Source organism: Penicillium malachiteum (assembly GCF_028827825.1).
Source record: "Penicillium malachiteum strain IBT 17515 chromosome Unknown utg000002l:1.0-8849297.0:1.0-8852440.0, whole genome shotgun sequence".
In the NCBI taxonomy this organism is placed as follows: Eukaryota; Fungi; Ascomycota; class Eurotiomycetes; order Eurotiales; family Aspergillaceae; genus Penicillium; species Penicillium malachiteum.
The window spans coordinates 2,364,058-2,376,428 of NW_026643095.1; the positions used below are offsets into that span (position 1 = coordinate 2,364,058).

The 12,371-nt window shown below is 43.2% G+C and overlaps 2 protein-coding genes across 2 annotated transcripts; one reads left to right on the plus strand and one right to left on the minus strand.

The window, feature by feature from the left end:
* Positions 1-315: 315 nt before the first annotated feature.
* On the minus strand, positions 316-2,186 carry N7483_003930 (uncharacterized protein; the record flags this gene model as incomplete). Its single annotated transcript, XM_057087367.1, has 6 exons — positions 316-594; positions 654-848; positions 903-1,076; positions 1,131-1,289; positions 1,340-1,639; positions 1,866-2,186. 6 exons carry the CDS (start codon positions 2,184-2,186, stop codon positions 316-318), a joined length of 1,428 nt encoding a protein of 475 aa, XP_056947196.1.
* Positions 2,187-11,058: 8,872 nt separating this feature from the next.
* Positions 11,059-12,200, plus strand: N7483_003931 (uncharacterized protein; the record flags this gene model as incomplete). Its single annotated transcript, XM_057087368.1, has 3 exons — positions 11,059-11,223; positions 11,655-11,908; positions 12,023-12,200. The coding sequence occupies 3 exons, from the start codon at positions 11,059-11,061 to the stop codon at positions 12,198-12,200; spliced, it is 597 nt and encodes a 198-aa protein (XP_056947197.1).
* Between the last annotated feature and the right edge of the window lie 171 nt (positions 12,201-12,371).

A 12,371-nucleotide genomic window follows, 5' to 3' on the forward strand; every position in this document is an offset into this window, starting at 1 on the left:
ACATAGGTATTATGGGACGAAATGCATTATAAATCGAGTCGCCATTTTAAGAATAGCATTGGAAAACAATAAAATATGTAAGATAATGAGATAGTTCATAAAACACTAGTAAATTAAAACTTTGTAGGTTGGAAAATATTTGTTTTATCCTATAACAAGAGAAGAGAAGGCCGATCAAAGATAAGAATGAAGTTACATTATGATCAACCTTGGAACGTCGTTACAGCTTCACAAATTTGGAACAAAGAAACAAATGTCACCAAGGAAGAAAAATTGAGCAGTTCTTTGCGTCACCAACTATGCGAATTGGATAAATCAATTCTGCTTCTTGTGCTCAGCTATATAGCCAGGCCCATGATGAGGACCAGCAGCACCAGAGCCAGGAGGAGAGCCGGGAGCACCGGGAGGAGCCATTCCGCTGCCATCACCAATCTTGGTGGGGTCACTCTTTCCAGGGGGACCAGCAGGCTGAGGAGCCAGAGCCTTGGAGATCTTGCCAAGGGCACCGCCCTGCAACAAGACATCAGTCAAGGTAGATCCCTGAATGGGAGCTGCACGAGACTCAATGGAGCTAGTGTCACGACGTCCATTCATCTAAAAATTATTAGTACGATGAGAGATAATGAGAAAAATCAAGTTTCATGAAGACATACCGGGAGCAATCCAACACCGTGATGGGCGTTACCAAAGAGCTGACCAAGGCCACTCTCGCTGGCAAGCTCAGTGAGGGGATTGCTGGACTTGCTAGGCTTAGCTGGCTTGTTTTCCTTGCCAGACTGGGCATCCTGAGGCTGAGCTTCTTGACCGGGCTTTTTGGCCTCATCATCACTCATATCACGAGTCAGAACCTATGGTCAAGTCAGTATTTATTTCTCTTCTTAGTTCAGTAGAGATTAACAAACTGGGAGAGGAACAACATCGCCCGCAACTTCCATACCAGTTCTAAAGGTAGATGCTGAGAGATCACCAAAATTATCGGGAAGAGAATCGTCGCGGAATGCTCCATCTCCGTGCTCGGGGTTAGGGATAGCGTCATTTAGGCTCTCAAACTCGCGGCGGTGGCTTTGAGTTGTGGACTAATATTTGGTCAGTAAATTTGAAATTGACCGAAATATGCCATTCTGACTTACAGCACCAGCAGTAATACCATGAATAAAAGTCCAAATACCCTCAAACTGACGAGAGTCGAGCTTCTTCCCTTCAGAGGGACTCTTGCCATCCTTGTCATCCGAATTATTGTTATTCTTGCTGTCCTTGGTATCCTTCTCGTTCTTGCTATCCTTGTCATCCTGTATTTTGCTTAGTAACAGTCAATGATTATCAGAGTGGAGATACGTACTCCACCAAAGAGCGACCCGATGATAGGCAAGCTGCTGAGATCACTATCAAGATCCCGCTTGTGATTCTGTCCAAAGTTCTGGAGATAGTTTTGGCCATAGTTCTCACCATCATTCTGACCGTCATTTTGACCGTCATTTTGACCATAGTTCTCTCCCTCGTTTTGTCCAGAATTCTGTCCAGCATTTTGGCCAGCATTTTGGCCGTAGTTTTGCCCATAATTCTGGCCATAGTTCTGCTTATAATTCTGCCCGGCATTCTGACCGTAGTTCTGACCTTCGTTCTGTCCATGGTTTTGGCCCTTATTCAAAACAAATCAGAACAATTTTCATTACCAGAAAGTTGATTTATGGAACAATTACCTCGTGAGATAGTCCCCCCAACATCAGGCAAATCGCTCAGATCGTCATCATAAGATCTGGCACCCTTCTCCTTGGAGGGCGTATTGGCAGGATGGGCTTGATCCTAATAAATTTACATCGTTAGCTTCTCTATGAGTGTATACCAGATAATGGACTGTCACCTACACCACCAAAAAGGTCACCCAGGAGCGGGAAGTTCGCAAGGTCACCAGTGAACGAGCGCTTTTCCTGGTTATTACTGCTACCAAGTAATGGCCCGAGGAAAGGAATGTCGTTGATCAGGTTTCCATGCTTGGAAGAGCCTCCATCATCGTTATCACGCGGGGTCAAGTTCTTGAACAGGCCCTTGACAACATCATTGACCTGACCATTGGCAGTGCCAGCTCCAATGAAGTTCTCACTTCCGCCGTTAGCACCCTTCTGCATAGGTGCAGCTAAGCTCACTGCTGTAAACAGCGTGAGCGCGTAAGTAGTCTTAACCACCATGTCGTCGGCTCGTTGTGCTGATGTATGTTCTGTACTGGATCGGTCGTCAGGATGAACGCCGCGAGCGACAGTTCACAGGATAGCTGAGCAGGTAAAGAAGATAGGGTAATGAACGAAAGTCTGCGGAATGCGAGGGAAGGAGGGATGAGGGGGGGTTGCTGGACTTTATACCGCTGATCCCTTCATTCTAGATAGCTGCAGGGGTTGGAACGGGTGGATCCTGTGCCTCGCTGCGCATAATAAATCGCCTGTTGGTTCATGTCAACAACCCCTCTCTGGGGAATGTTTCTCCTTGAAAAGCTTGCAGTCCTGGATGGCTTAGTGGCTTGAAGCTTGAAAAGGAATGTCCCGATGCTTGTTTGGATGGATTTTGGCGTCGATCATGGCTGCAGGGCGTGAATGCAAGGGGGTACGCTGCAGATCGTGGGCGTTGATATACAACCCTCATGGTCTCTTACCGGCAGGTACCTGGATGATTATGATTATGCTTTCCAAATTTTGGCACAATTTGTGGAAAGAGCATTCAGGAAAAATTATCCTGGCCAAGATTTCCAACCATTCGTTCCGCAACGGACTAATCCACATGACTGGAATTTCTCGAACAGCCTTCCCCAGACAGTGTGGGCCTCCGGTTTGTCTCAAGGGATGCTAGGTTGTTTTTGCCATCCTTTCATATCCCTCTCCCCAAATATGTACTAGTATCACTAGTAGTCTCAGCTTTGTCAAAATCGCTGGGGCTCGCAGTTCAATGATATTGGAAAGCCAAGTGCCCATGTTAGAAGGCCCTACTGCCTTCTACATTCATTTCTCTCCTCCCAAGGGCTGGTCCAAAATTAACAACCTTGAAAACTCGGATAGAATTAATAATCAAATTTTTGAAATTTGACAATAATCAATACTTATATCACCCAGGGCGTGCATGATGCACTACAGATGAGCTGGCCAATAAACGAAATGAATGAAACATACATTCTGGTTCAAAAGTCTGTGGACACTTCTCCCGCCCCCACCAATTTTCCGACTTGGCAACTTCAAAAATTTGCAACTCGGTCAATATGGACGCATTTGGCACCGCAATTAGTGCAAATCGTTCGAAATATGCAGAATTATCAGATGTTCAGCGCAGTTCGATTATTACAGCTTATAAATTAGGTGATAAACCTACTCAAATTGCCCGCTATTTTCAAGTTGCGCGTTCAACTATTTACAACACAATCAAGCGATTTAATACACGCAAAGATATGCAATCAAAGCCCCGTTCAGGTCGCCCGCGCAAGATTGCTACTAGAGAAGAGCGCTATATTTATCGAATGTGTCGACGATATCCACGTATGAGCTGGGGTGCTCTAGTTGCGGAGGTTACAACTGGAGAGATTAGTATCTCAAAATCCACTATTTATCGCGTATTACGACGATATAAATTACGCAAGTGGAAATCTCGACGCCGAATTCCATTGACTAAGGATGATGCTCTACACCGACGTCAATTCTGTCGAAAATGGCGGAATTTTAAGGAGACAGAGCGGTTAATCTTCTCAGATGAATACTCCGTGCATCAACAATCAAATTCGAGTGATGAATGGGTTTTTCGACTATCATCTGAAGCGTATCGCCAAGATTTAGTCAATTTCATGAATTCAGGGCATGATATCGCACAAATGGTCTAGGCAGCTATTTGAATTGGTGGTAGATCTGATTTGATTATTATGGAATGTGATCCAGAGTCCCCAAGAGGTGGTTTTTCAGTAAATTCCTATCAAGACGCCCTATAAGAAGGCCTATTAGACCATTATAACCCAGAGATGATATTCTAGCAAGATAACGCACCGATTCATATAGCTAAGAGCTCTCAGGAGTTCATAATGCAACATAGAATTCATACAATGGATTGGCCTCCGCATTCCCCTGACCTCAGCCCAATTGAACCATGTTGGCGCTTACTTAAACTCAAGCTTCTAAAATTGAAGCCTAATTTTCGACATACCGGTCGCAGTTTAGCTGCATGGGACAAATTCCATACAATTTTACGACAAGCGTGGTGGATAATACCACAGCATACAATAGACAGCCTTATTCGATCGTTTCCGCGCAGAGTTGAAGCTGTACGCCGAGTGCGGGGATATTACACCAAATATTAGTGTAATTAATCATGATGAATTAATTTATTCAATTTGTCAAAAAAATTCCATGGAATTTGGAGCAAAATTCGATTTATTATGGTTTTTTCAAATTGGTGGGGTGCGGGCTGGAATATGGAGTGTCCACAGACTTTTGAACTACTAGTGTAGATGGGCTTGACGAAACACAGTGCTTGATTCAACTCTGATATGTTCAAGGTCCTCAGTTATATGTACGGTCGCATTGTGAGGCTGAGGGTGCCTAGGGTAAGAAGAGAGCGCACATGTGCTACGTGAAGATTATGTCTCCTTGATGTGCATACTACCATACAGGAGAATTCTCAGTTTCGAAAATAGTATATTTATAATGATATCTCTGGAACGTTAATTCAGGTCTTTTAGCTAGTTTAGTATACTTATCGTATTTTTTAGAGAAAACATTTTCAGGGAGAATATATTTTCCATTCTCAATTTTAGATTAAAAGAAATATCTATAAAAAAGAGATCTATATCTTAGACCACTAAAATATAATCATACTTTTAATACATTCAAGACATAGACTACCATTTTAATGATATTTGCATCCCATATTTTCACATCTAGCCCTAAAAACAGCTTCATACTTCATACCTTCCTCCAGAAGGACTCCAAGACTTCCAAAATTATTTCCTTTACAACCTCCAAGATTTCATGTTCTTCAAAGGTTTTTTCCTTCATCTTTCAATCTACAAACCATCTATAAGCTACAGCTTATAACATTTACCATTATTTACCATTTACAAACTATTTACTACTATTTACAAACCACTAATATCTCCAGATCATCTTCCACATCTTCCACATCTTCCACATCTTCCACATCTTCCACATCTTCCACATCTTCCAAACTGAGAAATCTCCCGCATGGTACCTATCGGAATTCATGTACGGAGTATAAATTCAAGTTTCTCAATACATACTAGCTGCCGAGCACTTAAGGGTACCACTTGTGACTGTCATGATTAAAAAGTCTTAATATTACTACCTAGGTACTGTAAATATTTAAAGCTTACTAATATCATAAAGAGGGATTTACATATATTATTATAAGTTAATCGAGCCTCATACATATATATATTATACATAAAGAAGTCGAATTGGGCCTGGCCAAAACCTGTGGGGGCTCCCCCATGCCCCCGACCCGTCGGGTTGGGGGGTTTTTATCCCCCAGCCCCGCAGGTCTTGGGTGTCAATTTGCCCCTGCGGGACGGGTCTTGGACCCTAGTCTCGACTTCTGACAGTGCTGCCCAGGTGGGTTGGATCACTGGACAATGACTCAACCAAAGAGCAACCACAGTCAGTTCATATATTCTTAAGACAGATCAATCCAACCAGGGCACAGATATTATACATACGTTCTTGGTGTCACAGTGTTCTTGGCACGGCTGGGCGACGGCCGTTCATGTCATTGAAAGTGTGGAAAGAGACTTGACGCACCTTCCAAGTTTGGAAAAAAGGTTCGATCTTCTGAAACGCCCCGGGGGAAGTTTCTCTTTTTTGTGACCAGTGTGTGAAGTTGCGGAAGGAACGAGGTCTATCTGTCCACCTGGGCATTATTATAAAGTAGAGGATAGGGAAAAGAGAGAGCCTGAGCTCGGTGTAGTTAGTTGTCTAGTATGGAGTACAAGTCCCAGCGCTGCGCGAAGCGCTGCGCGCATATGTGCAGACTGAGTACCCTTTGAAGTAGCGAAACTTGGAAAGTCAAGTCACTGCCACCTGGGCAGTGGAAAGCTCCGCTAAACAGACACTCTAATTGCAAGATAAAGCTACTAGACGTCTATTGGACTCTACTGGTCGTACTACTATTTGCTAAGCTGTAGATAGCGGAGTGCACATGTGTATTCATTACCTCTTATTCCACTAGTACTTATTTTTGGTGGATGATTTAATGAGTTTGAAACTTGAATCTAGAGGCTAGTTTTGATCAGTACTAGGAAAACTTTGAATGTATGAATTTCTGAATTACTAGTAATAAAAATGTATCAAGATTGATGTTTTATGAATATTCTAATTAAACCTTTAGTAATATAGCTATAACTTGAAGAAATAACTAGGTATTAAATTATGTAAATGCTATAGTGTATGTATTGTAGAATAAACTTGGATAGTTACCTAGTTAGTTAGGTTTTTTTACACTTAGTTTACACAACTGTAAAAGTTGTAGTGGCTGTGAAGGGCTCTATAAAGACTGAAACAGAACGATATAGGCCGACATGCAGTTTACATTCATGCTTAAGGAAGAGGAAGCTATAGTACATGTGTGGGGAATGTATGTCGTTCCATGGATCACGTGTGGGGTCGTACGATTACGTAAGTGGTCGGGCGCGATCGTAACTACAGGATAAGTTAGTGGCTTCGGGCTTGTCGAGGATTGACAAGCCCTCATCGGGTTCAACCCGCAGCACGAACCTTAACTAACTACCATCAATGAAAAGGTGTGTGATTAGATAATTCTGTCGGACCTGGTGGATCACGTTGCCAGCTTATGTAAGCCTACACTGTAACTAACTAAATTACAGACCAGACATGGCAGAAATTTACACACATACACACTTTTGAAGCCTCGCTCCCATTGGGTGCTATTATTGCTGAATAATCCCATATTCGACAAATTCAAACGTACACGTGATGTAGTTAAATTGTTACATAAATTACACGTAATTTATCACCTTCCTATTTACTCAGTAGGGGGGACCTCACTGTAGGTACTAAGGTTGGTTTCTCTTTATCTATGTATATCCTTGCCTACCTATGTAAGTAAAATTGATTGAATATTGACTATGAGGCACCTAGTTATTGAAACTTGAAGTTTACTAATTAGTACCTATTTGAAAGTGTGCGGTACTAGGCTGGTGTGAAGGGCAGAAGCGGATTTGATTCAATCTACTCGGACCACGAACTGTGTACAAAAAGAAGCTTAAGGAGAAGAAGTAGACTTCGGGCACGATTCGTCAAGGAAGAGGAGGAATGTTATGGGTCACGTGGATGGTTGAGCTTTGTACAGGCAAGGCCTGTACTCTTTCAGGGATTCAGCCTGTGACAGCTGGTCATGATATATTTATCTTATGTACTACTAGTACTACTCCGAGTCACTGCATGTGGCAGTTCGATCAATCAAGTTCAAGTTATCGGCTACTATCTAACATTGAATCAATCAAATTCGACCTCCTGTATAGGTAGGCTTTAACAATATGTCTTCCTTAAGGTTTTATGATGCCCCAGGGGCCCTGGAACCCCCGCAGAGCAACGAATCCTCCGAGGTTTTCTTTTCTTGTCTTTTTTGGTTTCTCTCTGCCAGTGCTTTATCCTATCTTTATCGTACTAAACTAGGTAATATAGTAGGCGGTTCTTTAGATCAGTTGTTTCAGTTTCGTTTTGTATATTTTTTTTCTGCTAAAAAATCATATAAAAAGCGTTTCTGTGGCGAAAGTTTCCGTTTCAGAAACAAAAATCGACCGACGCAGGATTCGAACCTACAATCCCCTGTAAATGCAGATAAACTACCGGAAACAGATGCCTTACCATTAGGCCAGCCGGCCAAATCGATATCAGTATTATTGAATTCGAAATTACAACCTAAAATCTTCAATTTTGAGGTCTAAAAGGGGTTATCAAAGACTAGGATCTATATTCCTTCCTAGCCTTGGAAAAGTCATAATAAACATTAAACCTTAAAATTAAAGGAATCCAAAAATACGTAAAAAATGTTAATACATATATTAAAGTTATAAAATCTTAATTTTCTTACTTAACTAGAGTTCTTTTAATTAGTTATTATATCACGCTTAAAAACTGAAATGGGCAAGATATCAATTCGATCGGCTGCCCTAATGGTAAGGCATCTGTTTCCGGTAATTTATCCGAATTTACAGGGGATTGTAGGTTCGAATTTTCTCCCCCCGGTTTGCCGGGGGAAGAGGGTTTTTTTTTTTGAAGGGTTCTTTGAGGCTTTTCCCCTCTTCTAATTAAATAGGATAAAGTGTTGTAAAAAAAGAAATAAAGAGAAAAAAAAACCAATAGAGATCAAGTTGAGCTTGCTTCCTTGGTGGCTGAGCTTCAACTAGAAAAACTACATCATGATGTAACGGGTTGAACCCGATGAGGGCCTGTCAATCCTCGACAAGCCCGAAGCCACTAACTTAACGTGATTCCCGGTCGGACCGCGCACCCATCGCCATTAGACAAATTCAAATTCAAATATTTTAACCCAACACCGATAAATTCAGTTATAAATACGATTTTTACATACATTGATGCGATGGCCAACCTCTCGACACCCACTACACCTAGGCGGAGCCTTTTTGGCTGGCTGATTCGGCTGAATAGGTAGTTCAACCTGGGTGTGTGATTCGACCACAGGTGCTTCGACAGGCAAGTCCACCTGCGTAAGTAGCTGTAGGCCTTCTTCAACAGTCAAGCCCTCTTCACAGGGTATCTGCCTAGCTGATCGAGTACGCTTCTGTCGTTTCTTCTCATTCGCTGCACGTAAATTGGCATTTTCTTGTGCTAGTAGCGCAGTGTTATGTAGCGATATACAGTGTCCCTTGATGATTTGATCTAGCATCAATTTCGACGGGCTTGGAGGGCTGTTTGATCGCTGTTTTAGAAGATCTTTAAGCATTGAAGCTTGCTTTTGAAGCTGAACCACAGTTCTAGGTGTTTTGGGTGTAAATTGACTAGATCTGCTGCTTGGTCGGCTGCCTGGTGGTGTAGGTGTTCGAAGAGAGATATTTAATTTAGAAAGCACCTTTTCGGCATCAATTGGTACTATTCCAGTAGCTAAGAAGCTACTCTGAATAATAGTTGGTTGAAAAGCTTCTTGCCGGGCACGCTGGTAATCAGCTAAGAAATCAAGCTTGTCGATATGGTTATAGCCTGTACGTGCAAGGTCGCTTATAAAACGACCATATGTACGTTTCAACACTGCAAAACAACCAACATCTAGTGGTTGTAATAGATGTGATGAATGTGCAGGCATACAGAGTGGGACAATGTTGTTTTCAGTGCAGATTCGGTCAAATTGGGGTGTAAGATGGCTACCATGGCCATCAAGAATCAATAGCCGAAAACGACCACGGACACGTGAATTTGTTGATGGGATAAATAGCTTTTCTAGCCATCGTAAACCAATCTTATCAGTGGTCCAGCCATTAGCTGAGACCTCAAATCGCCAGTCTTTTGGTAGGTTATCGAACCAGCTTGCAACAGCAACCTTTCCCTTGAAAATCACACATGGTGGTAATGAATAGCCATCTGTGCAGATAGCTTCAATTGCAGTTACCCATTCACGGTTTCCAGGCTGTAAAATAGATCGCCGACCGTAGTATTCTTTTTGTGTTACAACCTTCTGTGTGGAAATAAGCCCCATCGCAAAGCCTGTCTCATCAAAGTTATAAATATCCTCAGGTTGGATCCCATTCTCATCGATCACTTGTTGTACAGTTGTAAACCATGCTTGAATTGATTTAGGGTCTTCGTTCAAAGCAAGCTGGTAGTCATATCGCCTAGAGACTCGTGTCCGAATCTCTTCACGTCGATTGATAAAGGTTGATGGCCAATTCTTGCCAACTGTAGGTGGGGGGTGGCTACCACGCGCACCTAGTAGAATATTGGCCATATCTCGTACAGTAGCTGGCCTAGGCGCTGCTCCACGGGAGTCCATAGAGATAATCCACTCAGTAAGTGAAACCTCTTCAAATTGGGTCAGCTTAAGGCGTGATGGGCGTAAATCAACGCGTGAGGCTTGGCCATGTATACGCGTCTGTAACGTTGAGCGGGGTACTGCGTATAGCTTCGCTGCAGCGCGAATAGAATCGATTCGGCCATTCCGAATATCGCTAATGGCTAATAGGATCTTGCCCTCTTGATTGGCTTTTTTTCGGCCGAAATATTGCGAATTGGTGGCATGGTAGGTGTTTGAAGTGGGTAGGGTGGTTGAAAGATAATTTTCGATGGGGTGGCCAGGTCAACCGGGTGGCCAGATCAACCGGGAAGTACGTTACTTACCTTTTAACTACTTACCTCTTACTTAACCTTTTACTTACCTTTATAGTTATTTCTCTCTCTTTCTCAGTTTCCTCTACTTTAACACTGGTCTTGACTCTTGAACTTGGAATCTAACCTACTTAATATTTATACTTCTTTGAACTTCCCCTTCCTTAACTTCTTCTTTTTAATAACTTCTTCCTCCACAGTTTCATCTCCAACGTTCCAACCACTCATCACCACGCTTAAGAAACCCAAAGCGACCGCCTCGGTCAACAAAGCCAAGAGAAAGGCTGCTGCGATCTCTTACACTTCGTCAGACATGTTATGTGCAATCGAGGACGTAAAAAGGTTCTTAGCGCAATCTGCAACTTCAAGTCAGCTCTCGCTTCTAGGAAATCAAGCAGAGTCATCTTCTCCATGTAAGTCTCCTTCAAGGCCTCAAAACCCTCCCTCTTAAGCTCCAGCCAGTGATGGTGGAGAGCCTGAGGTATCTACTTTTACAGTAGTGAGGCTGAATCCAATGAGGCATCCATGGATCCAATGCTATGATTATTTCAAATAAGAAGAAGGTAAGAGACCCATTTTTTTTTAAATATTATACTAATTCTTCTCTTACAGCGCAAGCATCGATGGAGATGCAAAGACTGTGGCATTCGGGGTCACAATAGTACCTTTGATCTTAGATACCAAAATTATAACTAACTTATTTAGATAAAGGTAACCCTGAATGCCAGGGGAAGAATCCCCAGCCCTGAAGCCTCAATCTCAGGAGGCATCAACTCCTTTCATCCCTCCTCCACCACCAAATCCACCATCATCTACCTCTCAAATCCCAGTGCTGGTCACTGGGTCTGGGTCTCTTGGCCCGGTCATTAACACCTATGGCCAGGGTGTAAGTTAGATTCTAGGTTATTCAACTATTCAACTATTCATCTAATATTTAATTCTTTCTTTCTTTTTCTAGACAAACAATATCTTCGCACCAATCAATATTACAGTGCAGCCCTCACCCCCACCACCTTCCATGGCATGTGCCGCCCCCACATGCCTCAGCTTCTCGAACAGAGAAGAAAAAGAAGAAAAACAAGAAGGGCCAGGGGGCCCAAAACACATTTGCGGAGTACTAGAAGGCAAGGTCCTATCAAGGAGGCTCCGTGGTTCTACACCTTCGTCCACAGTTCTAGCCATGAATTTTTGGCCCTGATACGGAGGTGATTGAGTATCTCGGATATGCTTTTGATGCCTTGGAAGATGGGGAGAAACTGAAGGTTGTCGTGAACGGCTTTGATGGAACTACAACACAGCGTAATTCTTTCTTGAGAGTGTTCGACGAGAATCAACACCGTGATATACGCTGATGATCCTCGTCAATTCTACTCCGTGGATGTGCCGGAGGTCTGCGCCTTTTTCAAAGACAACATCGCACCTAAAAAGGATGACACATCTCTGTTTGTCTCTCTCTTCGATCAAATTCAGGCTTCAAAGGAGCGGATAGCCAATGAGTGGGAGTTTCTCTGCAAGCTGACTGGGAATCGGAACACGCCTTCGAACAGAGTGGACGTTCCAGAGAACCTTGAGTGCGTTGCTTGTCGGAGGAAGTTTACGAAACCTGAGCTATAGAAGGCCCATAACAGCCGGGTGAATTGCCCAAAGTCCCATCAATGTGAATGTTGCGAGAAGACTTTCGCCAGAAAGGACGGTTGTGATATCCACATGAAGATGGCATGCCCAAAGCGGCCAGGTACTGAGGACTCAAAGCGACTCACCAAAAAGCCCCGAGCTGCTTACGGTTCCAAGCCTGAAGGGGCACCGGCTTCCATTGTTCAGAGCAGTACCGGGGCACTGAAGGGGGCATTCTACGTTATCTAGCAAGCTGAGGCATCACTACAGCAAGAACCATCAACTCACTCGAAATTTCACGAGGTATCAGCGCGATCGCTGAGACCATTGCGATCGATGAAGGCCTACAATGGATGGCAAGGGTTGCACAGGTTGGCAAAGAAAATGTTGGTCCACGGACGCCTTTCCCCAATTAGGGAT